This window comes from Argopecten irradians, chromosome 1, assembly GCF_041381155.1.
Source record: "Argopecten irradians isolate NY chromosome 1, Ai_NY, whole genome shotgun sequence".
Taxonomy (NCBI): Eukaryota; Metazoa; Mollusca; class Bivalvia; order Pectinida; family Pectinidae; genus Argopecten; species Argopecten irradians.
This window is the reverse complement of record NC_091134.1, coordinates 68,595,864-68,616,074: the sequence shown is the minus strand read 5'-3', so window position 1 is coordinate 68,616,074 and position 20,211 is coordinate 68,595,864. Positions and strand designations below refer to the sequence as shown.

Genomic DNA, 20,211 nt, shown 5'->3' with positions numbered 1-20,211 from the left:
TGTGTCGTTAACATTAGTCCAATAGAGTAATGTCAGCTGTATGACAGACGTGTGTCGTTAACATTAGTCCGATAGAGTAATGTTAGCTGTACGACGGACGTGTGTCGTTAACATTAGTCCAATAGAGTAATGTCAGCTGTATGACGGACGTGTGTGTCGTTAACATTAGTCCAATAGAGTAATGTCAGCTGTATGACGGACGTGTGTGTCGTTAACATTAGTCCAATAGAGTAATGTCAGCTGTATGACGGACGTGTGTGTCGTTAACATTAGTCCAATAGAGTAATGTCAGCTGTATGACGGACGTGTGTGTCGTTAACATTAGTCCAATAGAGTAATGTCAGCTGTATGACGGACGTGTGTGTCGTTAACATTAGTCCAATAGAGTAATGTCAGCTGTATGACGGACGTGTGTGTCGTTAACAATAGTCCAATAGAGTAATGTCAGCTGTATGACGGACGTGTGTGTGTCGTTAACAATAGTCCAATAGAGTAATGTCAATTGTATGACGGACGTGTGTGTCGTTAACATTAGTCCAATAGAGTAATGTCAGCTGTATGACGGACGTGTGTGTCGTTAACATTAGTCCAATAGAGTAATGTCAGCTGTATGACGGACGTGTGTGTCGTTAACATTAGTCCAATAGAGTAATGTCAGCTGTATGACGGACGTGTGTCGTTAACATTAGTCCAATAGAGTAATGTCAGCTGTATGACGGACGTGTGTGTCGTTAACAATAGTCCAATAGAGTAATGTCAGCTGTATGACGGACGTGTGTGTGTCGTTAACAATAGTCCAATAGAGTAATGTCAATTGTATGACGGACGTGTGTGTCGTTAACATTAGTCCAATAGAGTAATGTCAGCTGTATGACGGACGTGTGTGTCGTTAACAATAGTCCAATAGAGTAATGTCAGCTGTATGACGGACGTGTGTGTCGTTAACATTAGTCCAATAGAGTAATGTCAGCTGTATGACGGACGTGTGTGTCGTTAACATTAGTCCAATAGAGTAATGTCAGCTGTATGACGGACGTGTGTGTCGTTAACATTAGTCCAATAGAGTAATGTCAGCTGTATGACGGACGTGTGTGTCGTTAACATTAGTCCAATAGAGTAATGTCAGCTGTATGACGGACGTGTGTGTTAACATTAGTCCAATAGAGTAATGTCAGCTGTATGACGGACGTGTGTGTCGTCAACATTAGTCCAATAGAGTAATGCCAGCTGTATGACGGACGTGTGTGTCGTTAACATTAGTCCAATAGAGTAATGTCAGCTGTATGACGGACGTGTGTGTCGTTAACATTAGTCCAATAGAGTAATGTCAGCTGTATGACGGACGTGTGTGTCGTTAACATTAGTCCAATAGAGTAATGTCAGCTGTATGACGGACGTGTGTGTCGTTAACATTAGTCCAATAGAGTAATGTCAGCTGTATGACGGACGTGTGTGTCGTTAACATTAGTCCAATAGAGTAATGTCAGCTGTATGACGGACGTGTGTGTCGTTAACATTAGTCCAATAGAGTAATGTCAGCTGTATGACGGACGTGTGTGTCGTTAACATTAGTCCAATAGAGTAATGTCAGCTGTATGACGGACGTGTGTGTCGTCAACATTAGTCCAATAGAGTAATGTCAGCTGTATGACGGACGTGTGTGTCGTTAACATTAGTCCAATAGAGTAATGTCAGCTGTATGACGGACGTGTGTGTCGTTAACATTAGTCCAATAGAGTAATGTCAGCTGTATGACGGACGTGTGTGTCGTTAACATTAGTCCAATAGAGTAATGTCAGCTGTATGACGGACGTGTGTGTCGTTAACATTAGTCCAATAGAGTAATGTCAGCTGTATGACGGACGTGTGTGTCGTTAACATTAGTCCAATAGAGTAATGTCAGCTGTATGACGGACGTGTGTGTCGTTAACATTAGTCCAATAGAGTAATGTCAGCTGTATGACGGACGTGTGTGTCGTTTACAATAGTCCAATAGAGTAATGTCAGCTGTATGACGGACGTGTGTGTCGTTAACAATAGTCCAATAGAGTAATGTCAGCTGTATGACGGACGTGTGTGTGTCGTTAACAATAGTCCAATAGAGTAATGTCAGCTGTATGACGGACGTGTGTGTCGTTAACATTAGTCCAATAGAGTAATGTCAGCTGTATGACGGACGTGTGTCGTTAACATTAGTCCAATAGAGTAATGTCAGCTGTATGACGGACGTGTGTGTCGTTAACATTAGTCCAATAGAGTAATGTCAGCTGTATGACGGACGTGTGTGTCGTTAACATTAGTCCAATAGAGTAATGTCAGCTGTATGACGGACGTGTGTGTCGTTAACATTAGTCCAATAGAGTAATGTCAGCTGTATGACGGACGTGTGTGTCGTTAACATTAGTCCAATAGAGTAATGTCAGCTGTATGACGGACGTGTGTGTCGTTAACATTAGTCCAATAGAGTAATGTCAGCTGTATGACGGACGTGTGTGTCGTTAACATTAGTCCAATAGAGTAATGTCAGCTGTATGACGGACGTGTGTGTCGTCAACATTAGTCCAATAGAGTAATGTCAGCTGTATGACGGACGTGTGTCGTTAACATTAGTCCAATAGAGTAATGTCAGCTGTATGACGGACGTGTGTGTCGTTAACATTAGTCCAATAGAGTAATGTCAGCTGTATGACGGACGTGTGTGTCGTTAACATTAGTCCAATAGAGTAATGTCAGCTGTATGACGGACGTGTGTGTCGTTAACATTAGTCCAATAGAGTAATGTCAGCTGTATGACGGACGTGTGTGTCGTTAACATTAGTCCAATAGAGTAATGTCAGCTGTATGACGGACGTGTGTGTCGTTAACATTAGTCCAATAGAGTAATGTCAGCTGTATGACGGACGTGTGTGTCGTTAACATTAGTCCAATAGAGTAATGTCAGCTGTATGACGGACGTGTGTGTCGTTAACATTAGTCCAATAGAGTAATGTCAGCTGTATGACGGACGTGTGTGTCGTTAACATTAGTCCAATAGAGTAATGTCAGCTGTATGACGGACGTGTGTGTCGTTAACATTAGTCCAATAGAGTAATGTCAGCTGTATGACGGACGTGTGTGTCGTTAACATTAGTCCAATAGAGTAATGTCAGCTGTATGACGGACGTGTGTGTCGTTAACATTAGTCCAATAGAGTAATGTCAGCTGTATGACGGACGTGTGTGTCGTTAACATTAGTCCAATAGAGTAATGTCCAGCTGTATGACGGACGTGTGTGTCGTTAACATTAGTCCAATAGAGTAATGTCAGCTGTATGACGGACGTGTGTGCGTTAACATTAGTCCAATAGAGTAATGTCAGCTGTATGACGGACGTGTGTCGTTAACATTAGTCCAATAGAGTAATGTCAGCTGTATGACGGACGTGTGTGTCGTTAACATTAGTCCAATAGAGTAATGTCAGCTGTATGACGGACGTGTGTGTCGTTAACATTAGTCCAATAGAGTAATGTCAGCTGTATGACGGACGTGTGTGTCGTTAACATTAGTCCAATAGAGTAATGTCAGCTGTATGACGGACGTGTGTCGTTAACATTAGTCCAATAGAGTAATGTCAGCTGTATGACGGACGTGTGTGTGTCGTTAACATTAGTCCAATAGAGTAATGTCAGCTGTATGACGGACGTGTGTGTGTCGTTAGCAATAGTCCAATAGAGTAATGTCAATTGTATGACGGACGTGTGTGTCGTTAACATTAGTCCAATAGAGTAATGTCAGCTGTATGACGGACGTGTGTGTGTCGTTTACAATAGTCCAATAGAGTAATGTCAGCTGTATGACGGACGTGTGTGTCGTTAACAATAGTCCAATAGAGTAATGTCAGCTGTATGACGGACGTGTGTGTGTCGTTAGCAATAGTCCAATAGAGTAATGTCAATTGTATGACGGACGTGTGTGTCGTTAACATTAGTCCAATAGAGTAATGTCAGCTGTATGACGGACGTGTGTGTCGTTAACATTAGTCCAATAGAGTAATGTCAGCTGTATGACGGACGTGTGTGTCGTTAACATTAGTCCAATAGAGTAATGTCAGCTGTATGACGGACGTGTGTGTCGTTAACATTAGTCCAATAGAGTAATGTCAGCTGTATGACGGACGTGTGTGTCGTTAACATTAGTCCAATAGAGTAATGTCAGCTGTATGACGGACGTGTGTGTCGTTAACAATAGTCCAATAGAGTAATGTCAGCTGTATGACGGACGTGTGTGTCGTTAACGTTAACATTAGTCCAATAGAGTAATGTCAGCTGTATGACGGACGTGTGTGTCGTTAACATTAGTCCAATAGAGTAATGTCAGCTGTATGACGGACGTGTGTCGTTAACATTAGTCCAATAGAGTAATGTCAGCTGTATGACGGACGTGTGTGTCGTTAACATTAGTCCAATAGAGTAATGTCAGCTGTATGACGGACGTGTGTGTCGTTAACATTAGTCCAATAGAGTAATGTCAGCTGTATGACGGACGTGTGTGTCGTTAACATTAGTCCAATAGAGTAATGTCAGCTGTATGACGGACGTGTGTGTCGTTAACATTAGTCCAATAGAGTAATGTCAGCTGTATGACGGACGTGTGTGTCGTTAACATTAGTCCAATAGAGTAATGTCAGCTGTATGACGGACGTGTGTGTCGTTAACATTAGTCCAATAGAGTAATGTCAGCTGTATGACGGACGTGTGTGTCGTTAACATTAGTCCAATAGAGTAATGTCAGCTGTATGACGGACGTGTGTGTCGTTAACATTAGTCAAATAGAGTAATGTCAGCTGTATGACGGACGTGTGCCGACCATACATTCAATCAATCGGAGTAGTGTTTTCAGTACTAGCGTTATGCTGAACTAAAAAAACTCCAATATAATTCAAAACTTTGTACATTCCAACCTGTTTACCTTTCTTGAGAAAAGTTTAATTTACGTGCGACAAAGACGTAATTTAAGGTAAAATGTAGACCAATCATAGTACAAATCCCAAACATTAGAAGCTAAATTTTGTTTACAGGGGAAAATCTTATATATCAGTGTTTTGCATATCAGAGACCCAATTCATTTCATTTTCAACTAATATTCCCTAAACGGGGCTTATATTCTGTTCCGCTTACACTGAGTAAGAACTGTTTAAAATCTAAACTTCTAGGAACCGATATCAACCATGAAGTTCATTTGTACAAAGAAAAAAATATGGAATTTAATATAGACTCCGATTATATAATCAGGGATGTATGTAGCTCAGTACACGGAACAATTACATATATCAGCTTCCGAACATTTTACATACCTTTACGGACACAACCTAAATAGGGATTTCCTGAGTAGCCGGTTTTACAATAGCACTTATTGTCTGATATCCTACAGTAGGAATTGGCCTTACATCTACCAAGACATGGCACTAAAACATTGGATGGAGAATGGCATTTATTCTCATTTCATAATATTCTATTGTAAGATTGTCGTATACAAAAGGATTTGGTCATCAGGCAATGCCTATATTTGTCCTCTCCTGGTAACTACATAGATAACAGTACAATACATTAAATCCACATTTAGATAATATGAGTAGTATTGTATTGGTGAAATGACAACACAATTTAGGTAAGTCACACATACTGAAAATAAAGTCATGAAATTAATATTACACAAGTTTTTACAATTTCTGAACATATTAATAAATGTTAACAATATCTTAATGACTACATTTAAAATGCTCTCACTCTCTATGACCTCTTATATAAAGCGTGTGGTATATTTTATGTATTCCTGTACAATTTATTGTAATGTATCAATTGAGTTAAAATATTGACTACAATATCCATAGAGGTAAGTTACGTAAGAATGAGGAATGATTATATATAGTGCATGAATAGAGTTCTTTGATTATTCTAGAGAGAACAATAACAGAAATAACTATAAGAATTTCTTATTGGAAACCCACATAGGCAGGCAGGACGATCACTTAAATGAGACTTAAATAAATCAGAATTTAGATTACTAGCAGAATTTCCTAACTGACATAATGTAATATTTATTTGTCTTTCGCCAGAATATCTAAATCCTTCCCGAACCTATTTGGGAAATTATCGGTAATACCAAATTGTAAGCAATCCTTTTTCATTTCAAGTATGGATGACATAGAGGAAAACGGACAGGACGGAAAATTCCATTCTGACATTAAAAACGGAAAAACCAATTGTTGTATGATTGAGTTCTGGAGGCTGAGAATGGCACAGTTGATATCGTAGTATACGTGGTTTTCAAGTTCATTTTCACTAAATTTCATTGACATGAAACAAAAAATATTCTCCCATAAATGTGCTACCTGAAATGTGATGTTGTACATGATCTGTAAAATATAAGCAATGGTCTGGAATGTTTAATTTTAGATAAATCGCGGAATTGACTATGAACGTTTGTTTACAGTCAGTCCAAAAATCATGCATTTTTTTTCATTTGAAGAATTGTGTCCCTTTCTATTTAAAACGTACAGGTGTTGATACAGATATGAAATGTATAAGAGTGTATAACGAATTCCATGGTATTAAGAAAACCTAAAATCTAGTATGCAACCCCGATTGTTGTGTACAACACAATACATCGGATGCATCCTACATACGGGTTCCCTACGAATATGTATAGGAATTAAATTAGAAGAGAAAAAGGTCAGTTAGTACATTTGTAGTTCTATTTACCTCTACATCCTACATACGGGTTCCCTACGAAGCCAGATTTACAATAACACTTGTTGTCTGAGGACCGACAATAAGAGTTGGCTTTACATTTACCCCAACATGGAACTGAAATAAAGAAAACAAATGTAATAAAAACATCATTGTTATTTTCAACACATAATATAGACAACAAGTAGACAGCATATTAGATTCAAGTGACATACGAACCTAAATATAGATTTAAAATGCTTCATCACTGACACAGAATAAACGAAACTCGTCATTTGAACAATAATTAGTTTTTACTCAAGTAAACGTATGTCTAATTAACACAAAAAATAACATAAGATTAATTGTTTTGCTTTTGATTGATGCACAATCTGTACTTCATATAATGCCTTGACTTCTTTCGGGGCGCAACTACTAAATTTTGACATTTTTATCATGAGATAAAGAAACATTTCAATGGTGGTAATGGTGTAAAGTAAGTAACTTATGTACCTGAAGATAAATACAAATTCGTCTGGTCCTGTTTTTGATAAGAGAAAAATACCATCTTTAATGTATTAAGCCCCATTATCGTTACAATCTATTAAATATAGATTTCGCTAAATAAATGTTATCATGTTAATTGTTGCCATATCCAATACCCATTTCATATAGGAATTTAATTAGATGAGGCAAAGTTCACTAAGCAACTCTGCTTATCTCTACATCCCTGGTACGGATTTCCTACAAAGCTGGATTTACAATAACATTTGTTGTCTGAGGATCGACAGTAGGCATTCGTCTTACATTTACCATCACAGGGGACTGTAACATTCAGAAAAAAACCTCAGCATACAAGAACACATCTATTACGACAAAGTTATGTCTTCTTATTGTGCATTGCCAAAACTAAGGCAATGTGTTTTATCAAAATATACATTCATCTAGAAGCTTTAACATATTAAGAAGTAAACTTAAATAAGAGTAGGTCTACTTACCTTTACATCCTACATACGGGTTCCCTACGAAGCCAGATTTACAATAACATTTGTTGTCTGAGGACCGACAGTAGGCATTCGTCCTACATTTACCATCACAGGGAACTGTAACATTCCGAAAACAGCACATGTATATATATTGACTTATGTCTTGATGTATATATGAAAGAAATGACATTATATTTCATTGAAAATGTATTTAACAAGAGGTTTACTTATGCCAAATCGTTCATTTAATGTAAAAAATTAAGTGACAGAAGTGTATCAGTTCACGCATTAATGCTCATTTTCCTAATTACCACGAACCTAGTAAAGATTTACAGCAAAAATAGCTAAATAAAGCTAAAAATGCTGTCGCAGTGATGATTTCAGTAAAAACAATTTCAGTAAAAAATGGTGAAACTGTGGCTCTTACCAAAGCGAAAAAGGACACTATTTCAAAATGGCCGCCATATCGGCCATTTCTTAAATTCCCTGTATAAAAACATCTACTAAAAATAGAAATGAATTTTTTATCAAAATTTGCATCTGACAACTTGCTACAGATAGTGATAAATTGTATTTGAAAATCTCATAACTTCTTTGATCTTTGTCGAAACGAGGCTTCAACGGGACTGAAACCTTAGAACAATACGTCCTTAAACCCTGTATGAAAAAGTTCTAATACTTAACTTTAATATGTAAATATTTTGCATATCAATTGGGAAATGTTGTTCTTTCTAAATTAGGCGGAAAAATGGGAGGCCCGTGTACTTAAATTTTTGCCCCACTCAAATATCAACATTTTAGAGTTAAAAAAAAACAAATGCTCAAATAGAAAAAAAAAGTGATAAAAGTGTATAATTTAGTAAATTATGTAATTTTTGACAATATTTGCAACTGGCAACTTGCTACAGATATTGATAACTTTAGAAACGAGACTTAAATGGGACTGAAATCTCAGAGGAATACATACAAACACCTTTTTTTGTTTTATGTCGTTTAGAGCAAGTTCGTGATTTCTAGCAGAATCCTGAAACCGTTTTGCTTATTAAGGTCAATGTATCTATTTGGTAGGTTAGGGTACAATAAAGTGCCCGTTTTTACGTAGGACTAATCCAGATCCAGTGTCGTTACAGTTCATTAAGTATATGTTTTGCTATAAACATGTTGTTATGTTGATTGTTTCCACGTCCAGTCCCAACTACATACATTGTATAGGAATTAAATTAAATAGACGAGGAGTTCTGCATACCTCTACATCCCTGGTACGGGTTCCCTACGAAGCCAGATTTACAATAACATTTGTTGTCTGAGGATCGACAGTAGGCATTCGTCTTACATTTACCATCACAGGGAACTGTAACATTCAGGGGGAAAAAACCTCAGCATGCAAGAACACATCTATTACGACAAAGTTATGTCTCCTTATTCTGCATCAGCAATATTTAGGCAATGTGTTTTATCAAATTATACATTCATCAAGAAGCTTTAACTTTATATTAACAATTAATCTAAAATAAGCAGCAGGTCTACTTACTTTTACTTCTTACATACGGTTCATAACAACTCAAATAAAATAAATATTCATTTAAGATCCTATAGAATATAGATATATAATGACAATCAGACATTATTCCATTTCTTTATAGTAAGCTAACCACATCACCAACACTCGGTGTTTATATATTATCAAAGTCCAGATGATATGTACTATTAAAGCTTCATTCAGCAAGAGGGTTATGAACGAGGAAACTGAAATTAGCAACAGGGCAACTTACTTTTACATCCTACATATGGGTTCCCTACGAAGCCAGATTTACAATAACATTTGTTGTCTGAGGAACGGCAGTAGACATTCGTCTTACATTTACCATCACAGGGAACTGTAACATTCAGAAAACAGCACATGTATATACATTGACCTACGTGTTAATGTATATGTGAAGGAAATGACATTATATTTCATTGAAAATGTATTTAACAAGAGGTTTACTTATGCCAAATCATTCATTAAATGTAAAACTAAAGTGACAAAACTGTATCAGTTCACGCATTAATGCTCATTACCCTAATTACCACGAACCTAGTAAAGATTTACAGCAAAATTTAGCTCGATACAGCTAAAAATGCTTTCGCAGTGATTATTTAAATAAAACAATTTCAGTAAAAAATGGAAAAACTGTGGCTCTACTTAAAGTGAAAAAGGACACTTTTTAAAAATGGCCGCCAGATCGGCCATTTCTTAAATTTCCTGTATAAAAACAACTACTAAAAATGGATATGTAATTTTTTGACAAAATTTGCATCTGGCAACTTGCTACGGATATTGATAAATTGTATTTGAAAATCTCATAACTTCTTTGATCTTTGTCGAAACGAGATTTCAACGGGACTGAAACCTCAGGAGAATACGGCCTTAAACCCTATATAGAAAAGGTTCTAATATTTAACTTTAATATGTAATTATTTTGCATATCAATTGGGAAAATGTCGTTCTTTCTAAATGAGTCGGAAATATGGGGCCCGTGTGATTACATTTTTGCCCCATTCAAATATTTCTTATTTTTCAACATTTTAGAGTTAAAAATACAAATGCTCAAAAAAGCCATTAAATGTAAAATTAAAGTGATAAAAGTGTACAATTTAGTAAATTATGTAATATTTTGACAATATTTGAAACTGGCAACTTGCTACAGATATTGATAACTTTTATTTATAAACCTCATAACGTCTTTGATCTATGTCGAAACGAGATTTAAACGGGACTGAAACCTCAGAGGAATTGATACAAACGGTATTTTTATGTTATGTCGTTTAGAGCAAGTTCATGATTTCTAGCAGAATCCTAAAACCGTTTTGCTAATTAAGGTCAATGTATCTATTTGGTAGGTTAGGGGTACAATAAAGTGCCCGTTTTTAAGTAGGACTAATCCAGATCCAGTGTCGTTACAGTTCATTAAGTATATGTTTTGCTAGAAACATGTTGTTTTGTTGATTGTTGCCACGTCCAGTCCTAACTACATACATTGTATAGGAATTAAGTTAAATAGACGAGGAGTTCTGCATACCTCTACATCCCTGGTACGGGTTCCCGACGAAGCCAGATTTACAATAGCATTTGTTGTCTGAGGAACGGCAGTAGGCATTCGTCTTACATTTACCATCACAGGGAACTGTAACATTCAGAAATACAAATACACATCTAATACTACAATGCAATATCCTGTATTGTGCCACATCGAAGTTCATGCGATGTATTTCATCAAGATACACATAAAGCATAATGTTTTATTTCATTAATGAGTAAAGTTAAATAAGAATTAGGGCTACATACTTTTACATCCTACATATGGGTTCCCTACAAAGCCGGGTTTACAATAACACTTGTCCGAAGATCGACAATAGGCATTCGTCTTACATTTACCATCACACGGAACTGTAACATTCAGAAAGCGAAAATGATAGCCGTTACATTGCATTATTCTATTACATAATCAGCCTGATAGCCAGTAATATTTTTGCTTATGTTACTTGTGTTATTTTTGCTTATGTTACTTGTGTAATATGATCTGGAGCGATTTTCATTGGCCGCAAAATAATTGAGATGTCAGGATTTCAAGGTTGGTGGGACAAAATGGCGGCCTCCGTTGTATTTTCGCAATACATTTTGACATAAGATTTCCAAAATGTAGGTTTTAAGAGTTATGTGATAATAAAAGTATCATCTAGGATATTTTTTTTTATTTTACACGAGATTATATTAAACCCTTCTCGAAGTTTTAATTTTTGCTCACCAAGTCTCGTAAAAATAAAAATCAATTAAGCTCATTACATAACTGATATGAAATGAAAACTCCTGTAAGATCCTATATATATAATGACAATCAGACATCCTCAGTTTTTAATATTCCATTTCTTCATTTTAAGCTCACCACATCACCAACATACAACATCGGTGTTTATATATTACAAAAGTCCAGATGATATGTTTTATTAAAGCTTCATTCGGCAAGAGGGTTATGAACGAGGAAACTAAAATTAGCAGAAGGTCTGCTTACTTTTACATTCTACATACGGGTTCCCTACATAGCCAGATTTACAATAACACTTGTTGTCTGAGGACCGACGGTAGGCATTCGTCTTACATTTACCATCACAGGGAACTGTAAGATTCAGAAAACAGTACATGGATATACATTGACTTATGTCTTGGTGTATAATATGAAAGAAATGGCATTATAATATATTTAACAACAGGTTGACCTATGCCAAATCTAATGAATATGAGTAAATCTGGCCACCTCTACATCCTACATACGGGTTCCCCACGAATCCAGATTTACAGTATCATATGTTGTCTGAAGGTCGACAGTAGGAATTCACTTGGCATTTACCATCACATGGCTCTGAAATAAAGAAAATGGTCAATTTTATCGAACACACAATAAAACTGTTGCATTAAAATGTAATAAGATAATGTACTGTAACTTTCATGCTTAATTTTTCCAATTGATTTGTAACTTGGAACCATGTAACGCTGATATATCGTATATTATTGAAGAGCCTTTATGTTTCGTGAACCGTCGTATCAAGAAAGAATATGTCTACAGAAAAAAGAACCTTATACATTGTGGAAGTTGTGTAGCGAGAACCAATGATATTCTTTAAAAATGAAACACGGCGGCACAACTCCATGGTTCATTTACTCGAGGTTTTCTCCACATGGAAGCTTACGTTAAACATGTCAAAATCTTCAATGTCAAATTACAAAGTCAGTTGAAATGTTATAGGATGATTATCTACTTCACAGCACCAGCATACCAGCCACAGATCCTCGCCTAGACAGCATGCAATTTCCGGTTAAAACATCACGTTACTTGGACGCTGATGCAAGCAACTTTGCATCACTAGGTAGGATCATAACTGTCTATTGTTTCATTAAAACGTTCCGTGAAAGAGTTTTCATACGTAATATTGTTTTGTGTTAAAAGTTGAAATAAAATAAAACCGTTTCGTGATATTGTCATTATTGTTTGATGAGTTTACTCCAGAAAAAGGTGTCGGTTAACACATTAGATGGCATCAACACATTCAGTGTACACGTAAGTTGTGATACTGGGGAGATATGCACTGTCTTTTTTTAAATTAATAATGATAATTTTTTTCAGAACTAGATAGACATGCCAATAAAAGACTTATAAATATTCTTAACCGACCACCCGTTTATCTAAAGTATGGGTTCTCCAGTAGCAAACTTTTGTCGTGGTCAATAAATATGGCACATATTTAGATATATTTCAGCTTCGTGATCACATTTACCTTTACATCCAGCATACGGATCGCCAATAAATCGAGGATTGCAGTAACACTTGTGATCTTTACAGAACGTATTTTCCTTACATTGATTACAGCAAGACTCGGAATCTAGATAGGATAAAACATTAATTAGTTACCTTCTTCTAGTCACTAGTCATATATATATTATGTTAGTGTAGTGTTACTGTAAGTACAGCAGAGTTACCCCCCTGACTAATGAATGCATTGTGGGATCGCACAAGTTGTGATCACATGTTAAGGCGGCCATGATGAATAAACACCGGATTGAACTAGCTGTAGTGTTCTGGTTTTAACACTTCTAGATCTTACTATTCTCGTGATGACATTTGAACTAAACCCATTTTCTTAATCAAGGAAAGAAATAAATAAACTTTACATAACATAAGAGAAATTTTATTCGTATTCTATAATAAATATTTAAAAAAAAAAAAAAAAAAAAAACGCTTATCTGTTTATCAAATTAAGCCTTTGGATGTGGCTTAAACACACATCCTTCGGATTTCAGTAATGAATATATTATTTCTGTAATGAACAAATGCTTAGTCAATAAATTATCGAAAATCCTAAGAACTTTTAGAACTGATCACTGTAACATATCAAAATTTGATATGAAATTTAAAATATCTTTTTACATTACATTGAAGGATGTAAATGATACTTAATTCACAGCCAGGAGAACCATAGGGATCGCCGACGTAACCAGGATTACATCTACACCTCTTGATCTCAATGTCACACCAGGAATGGTCCGGACAATTACCATAGCAGGTGGTGTCTGTTAGAATACATGGTATAACACAGCTAATGTCCAGTTGTAATAAAAATTTGGCCATTTTGAAACAGATGTAATGTCTATTTTCTTGTCATTGATACATGATGGGTGTCAACATATCTAGACTCATGACCAGATCTCAGTTTCATCAATAGTTTTACTTTTAAATTCTCAATAGGACTATCTTTAAAATTAAGGCATTGTTCCCACTACCATTCTTCATTTCAAGTTTTTATATCTTTATATATTACAAAAGTCCATCGTGATATGATATCTGTTGTTTCTGGTATCATAGTAAATGCTTGCCTCTTAAGTATATGATATGTTTTATTAAAGCTTCATTCGGCAAGAAGGGTTATGAACGATCAGGAAACTAAAATTAGCAGAAGGTCTGCTTACTTTTACATTCTACATACGGGTTCCCTACATAGCCAGATTTACAATAACACTTGTTGTCTGAGGACCGACGGTAGGCATTCGTCTTACATTTACCATCACAGGGAACTGTAAGATTCAGAAAACAGTACATGGATATACATTGACTTATGTCTTGGTGTATAATATGAAAGAAATGGCATTATAATATATTTAACAACAGGTTGACCTATGCCAAATCTAATGAATATGAGTAAATCTGGCCACCTCTACATCCTACATACGGGTTCCCCACGAATCCAGATTTACAGTATCATATGTTGTCTGAAGGTCGACAGTAGGAATTCACTTGGCATTTACCATCACATGGCTCTGAAATAAAGAAAATGGTCAATTTTATCGAACACACAATAAAACTGTTGCATTAAAATGTAATAAGATAATGTACTGTAACTTTCATGCTTAATTTTTCCAATTGATTTGTAACTTGGAACCATGTAACGCTGATATATCGTATATTATTGAAGAGCCTTTATGTTTCGTGAACCGTCGTATCAAGAAAGAATATGTCTACAGAAAAAAGAACCTTATACATTTTGGAAGTTGTGTAGCGAGAACCAATGCTATTCTTTAAAAATGAAACACGGCGGCACAACTCCATGGTTCATTTACTCGAGGTTTTCTCCACATGGAAGCTTACGTTAAACATGTCAAAATCTTCAATGTCAAATTACAAAGTCAGTTGAAATGTTATAGGATGATTATCTACTTCACAGCACCAGCATACCAGCCACAGATCCTCGCCTAGACAGCATGCAATTTCCGGTTAAAACATCACGTTACTTGGACGCTGATGCAAGCAACTTTGCATCACTAGGTAGGATCATAACTGTCTATTGTTTCATTAAAACGTTCCGTGAAAGAGTTTTCATACGTAATATTGTTTTGTGTTAAAAGTTGAAATAAAATAAAACCGTTTCGTGATATTGTCATTATTGTTTGATGAGTTTACTCCAGAAAAAGGTGTCGGTTAACACATTAGATGGCATCAACACATTCAGTGTACACGTAAGTTGTGATACTGGGGAGATATGCACTGTCTTTTTTTAAATTAATAATGATAATTTTTTTCAGAACTAGATAGACATGCCAATAAAAGACTTATAAATATTCTTAACCGACCACCCGTTTATCTAAAGTATGGGTTCTCCAGTAGCAAACTTTTGTCGTGGTCAATAAATATGGCACATATTTAGATATATTTCAGCTTCGTGATCACATTTACCTTTACATCCAGCATACGGATCGCCAATAAATCGAGGATTGCAGTAACACTTGTGATCTTTACAGAACGTATTTTCCTTACATTGATTACAGCAAGACTCGGAATCTAGATAGGATAAAACATTAATTAGTTACCTTCTTCTAGTCACTAGTCATATATATATTATGTTAGTGTAGTGTTACTGTAAGTACAGCAGAGTTACCCCCCTGACTAATGAATGCATAGTGGGATCGCACAAGTTGTGATCACATGTTAAGGCGGCCATGATGAATAAACACCGGATTGAACTAGCTGTAGTGTTCTGGTTTTAACAATTCTAGATCTTACTATTCTCGTGATGACATTTGAACTAAACCCATTTTCTTAATCAAGGAAAGAAATAAATAAACTTTACATAACATAAGAGAAATTTTATTCGTATTCTATAATAAATATTTAAAAAAAAAAAAACAAAAAAAAACGCTTATCTGTTTATCAAATTAAGCCTTTGGATGTGGCTTAAACACACATCCTTCGGATTTCAGTAATGAATATATTATTTCTGTAATGAACAAATGCTTAGTCAATAAATTATCGAAAATCCTAAGAACTTTTAGAACTGATCACTGTAACATATCAAAATTTGATATGAAATTTAAAATATCTTTTTACATTACATTGAAGGATGTAAATGATACTTAATTCACAGCCAGGAGAACCATAGGGATCGCCGACGTAACCAGGATTACATCTACACCTCTTGATCTCAATGTCACACCAGGAATGGTCCGGACAATTACCATAGCAGGTGGTGTCTGTTAGAATACATGGTATAACACAGCTAATGTCCAGTTGTAATAAAAATTTGGCCATTTTGAAACAGATGTAATGTCTATTTTCTTGTCATTGATACATGATGGGTGTCAACATATCTAGACTCATGACCAGATCTCAGTTTCATCAATAGTTTTACTTTTAAATTCTCAATAGGACTATCTTTAAAATTAAGGCATTGTTCCCACTACCATTCTTCATTTCAAGTTTTTATATCTATTGACGTCATAACGACACGCAAAAATTAATGATGGTTATATGATATCTGTAATGATCTCTGATTAAACCGATTGAATTACACTGCAGGGGAAGTCACTCTAATCGCTCTTCACTAGGACGTTGCTTTCAATGTCACAAGTCAGAAAGCGCCGGTAATTTTGGATTAAAATATTGCGTTTGACTATATAGACATCGTTTATATGCTTTTGTATGGTTTGTGTGTGATTATGGATTATCGGAGGACTGATGCGTGATTATGACTCTAGGAAAAAAGGTATACTATTGTGAAAAAATTAACTTTAATCGAGGTGGGGGTAAAAATCCAATATGGCGACTGTCGTCCCTTTCTCTGTTTTATAGTAAATATCCCGATTTTTTAATAATTTTTCAAATCTCGTATTTTTTGAAAAAAATCACATGACTGTCATATATACTCATCAGTCCATCCTCCAAATACAAAAAAAAATGTATGACAACATCCATTTTCATTGAGTTGGCCCCCTGTGACATAAACATAATTATGTTTCTGCATGTAGTAATTTTAAAGTGAATAGTCGGGCAAAGAAAACCAGTCTAAATGCGTTCATTGGCCTTCAAAAAGTTCTCACATATTAATACGACTGTCAAGTTCTGCTTTGTTTCCCAGTTCTGACCATTAAAGTAAAGAAAAGTTGAAAGCATTGAAAGCGAGGCTGTGTGGATATGTAACCACGGACATAGTGTGCCGGGAGGAAGTTTTAGAATTCCCATATTTTAAATTAATTTCTTCGTACGCAGACAGATTTTGACGAGAGATTTTTATTTTTCCATTTCATAAGAAATTGTACTGGATACATTAACACCATTTTTACCGACTTTAGCCATCCTTGCCCGACTGTTCACTTTAAAGTTCATACTAATAATTTTATGCTACAATGTGGATTGTACTCAGTTAGTAATTCATGACCATGATCACTTGTCATGGATATATCTGATAATGCCGATACACTGGTCTAAGTTTACGTTCGGTCTTCGATGGGGTAGAACATGTGGGCTTACCAGACTTCGTATGAATGTATACATCGCTGTATTGTTATACAAAGAACCAAAGTGTAAGATCTATATTGCAGGTAACGACATGGTGTGTTTGTGTTTACTTTCATTTGTTTACGAGTTTTGTCGAGCCACCCCATGGGAGGCCTCATCAGGTAACACAAACGTGTGTTCGGTTTCGATGTACATTTCAATAAAGCCAGATTAGGCCATATAGGCATCTATAAATCGTTAATACAAAATACATAAGATCAGCAAATAAAATAGTAATTATAATTTTGTTATTGCTTGCTTTCCATTCAAGAACAAACACTTTTTAAATAGTTTTAGCCTAGTTTTATATAGAAACTACATGTAAATACATAAGTTACATGTACAACATGAATTTTAGGTCCACGCGTGGAATGCGTGGGTTCGTAACGTGAAGTCGATCGCGATCGAGCAACTTGAATTGGTATCCCTCTTCACCACGTTCCAACAGACGCATGTGTGTTTGCTGACACGTATAAGTTTGGCGAGTTGCGTTCGCCATGCATGATGTTGAAGTTTGTTAGGGAAATCCCACTTTTTATGTGCCTACGCATGCGTACTAGATTGTTTTGGCTCTGGGGCGGAACTACGGATTTCCCCCTCTCCGAAGAGGGGTTTTCTATTGTTTTTGAAAAACATGGAAATGTTGGGCATTTTTTATTAGCGGATATTTTCATAAGGATATATGCTCTACTATTCAGCAAAGTTTGGTACTTTATTACGATATTTTTTTCACCCCAAAACATAAAGGGGCTTTAAATACTATTTGTGAAATATCCGCATTTCTTCCTTAAGTCCAATAGTACTTCAGAGCCTTACATGATTTTCATCATTTTGATATTAATGTAAATCCCCAATATACACAAAAACAAACACCTGTTTTCAAGGCGAAACTCTGAAATCCGCTGAAAGCCTAAATATTCACGTAAAATATTTTCCATTGTCATGGAATAAATGAGTTTATGTTTCTTCATTGAAGTTTATTGAGACAGGTAAAAACAAACAACTGGGATATAAAATCAAGAACAGTAACTGAGGATTAAGTGTATAGGTACATTTGCGTGGGTTTTAAGGGCCACCTGTCATTGTGGGACTGATCCTGAACAATCGTACATCATATGTACAACACGTGCTAGGATCATCGTACAAGATGTAACCCAATAGAAACATAATTCATAGTTAAAAATGTAATTTGAAACACAAGTTTTTTCTTATGCCTATTTCAAATACATGTGGATGATGATATTGACTGAACAACGACAAAAAAATAATAGCTGTTATAGACGTCCATCGTCATAAATATTGAATATCTGTTTAAATATTTCTACTTTTACAAAACTTGTTTAAAATGTTTGAATTTTACTACAATTCCCTGAACAAATATTTGTATTTTTTACCATATATAAATTCGTATTTTATCTAAGGAATGATTTTTATTTTTTGTTGTTTACTGGTGTGTAAACTGCATTTTTTGTACAGATATTTTAAATGACGCGCGTCAGCGCGTCATGTTGAAATATCTGTACAAAAAATGCAGTTTACACACCAGTAAACAACAAAAAATTAAAAACATACCTTATATTTACATTTGGACCGACCATTTCATTTAAATTTAGTGTTCCGGTGAAAAAAAACTTCATTTTTTCAACGTTATACGATTGATGGAACAGCTGAGTAATTGATGGAATCGCGAAACAGCTGGCTCCAATTTGGCGGGAAAATGTGTCAAGTTCCGGGAGTAAATAAAATATAGTTCCACAATAACTTTAGACTGGTTCCCTTCCCTTAGTTCTCTACTCTCCGCCAGGCTGCGCTTCGCTCACTATTGACCGGTAGCGGGTAACCATGATGATTTTTTTGATTGGTTAATCTACATATCCGGTTCGCTTGCATCACTTTTTTTAGGCGTGGGAAACCCCTTTACGCACGAAGCGACGGATCTTAACGTAAAGAATAAATAATTTATTTGAACGATATATAAACAAAAGTAAATAAGATCTTAAGTTTTGAAATCATTTCGTGCTAACAATATTTAGAGTGTTCATAGGAACGACGTTAATGACGTTATTTTCTCTTAACGGAAGTAGCCGTCTCCATGATGACATATCATGCGCAGAAATGATGCGCACTACTCTGGAGTTGGAATTCCCACTCAAGATGGCTACTCGCTACCGATCCTCAGTGAAGCGTACGCAAGGGAGGTAACTGAGGCGGGAACCAGTCTACAATAACTTTAGCGTTTTTAATCCATTTATTCCAAATGTTTTCATTTTTTTATGTTTTTGATATTAACACCATGCTTTCCATTGCATTCAAACTGATGTTGATATCGAACCTTTGTCATAGCATATATTTTGGCCTAACCGGATGCGCATTCATATAAGGGCGGAAGTCAGTGTTTCGGTTTGTGTTCTTGTGCAGCAGCCCCTCTGCGTTTACGCAAGTGTAAACGATTGTCCGGTTAGTAAGGTTATATAGGAAGGTGAAAACGGAAATGTAAATATTTGTGAATAAACAAATAGATAAATTCTTTAATGTATATCGCACTTCCATATATATAATGTAATATTCATAAACAAATATATATGTTTAATTATCTTAATTCTTAAGAATGAATATTTTATTTGATGAATTTTGCTACGTTCAATGTGCCATATGAATA

At 35.7% G+C, this 20,211-nt stretch overlaps 1 protein-coding gene across 1 annotated transcript; it reads right to left on the bottom strand.

Moving 5' to 3' along the window:
- Window positions 1-4,844: 4,844 nt before the first annotated feature.
- Window positions 4,845-16,307, bottom strand: LOC138310659 (platelet endothelial aggregation receptor 1-like). Its single transcript, XM_069251997.1, has 15 exons — window positions 16,142-16,307; window positions 15,456-15,560; window positions 14,843-14,887; window positions 14,531-14,542; window positions 14,195-14,299; window positions 13,006-13,110; window positions 12,393-12,437; window positions 11,988-12,026; window positions 11,021-11,122; window positions 10,755-10,859; window positions 9,465-9,569; window positions 8,939-9,043; window positions 7,705-7,809; window positions 6,740-6,844; window positions 4,845-5,442 (listed from the first exon to the last, which is right to left on the bottom strand). The coding sequence occupies exons 1-15, from the start codon at window positions 16,305-16,307 to the stop codon at window positions 5,324-5,326; spliced, it is 1,368 nt and encodes a 455-aa protein (XP_069108098.1). The 3' UTR covers window positions 4,845-5,323.
- Between the last annotated feature and the right edge of the window lie 3,904 nt (window positions 16,308-20,211).

Excerpts from the sequence above, each read along its gene's own strand:
- LOC138310659 (XM_069251997.1), bottom strand. The coding sequence starts at position 16,307 with ATGGCCAAATTTTTATTACAACTGGACATTAGCTGTGTTATACCATGT. Across the intron at positions 15,561-16,141 it reads TCCCTATGGTTCTCCTGGCT|ATTCCGAGTCTTGCTGTAAT; the intron begins GTGAATTAAGTA and ends TATCCTATCTAG. Across the intron at positions 9,044-9,464 it reads CCCATATGTAGGATGTAAAA|TTCCCTGTGATGGTAAATGT; the intron begins GTAAGTTGCCCT and ends TGAATGTTACAG.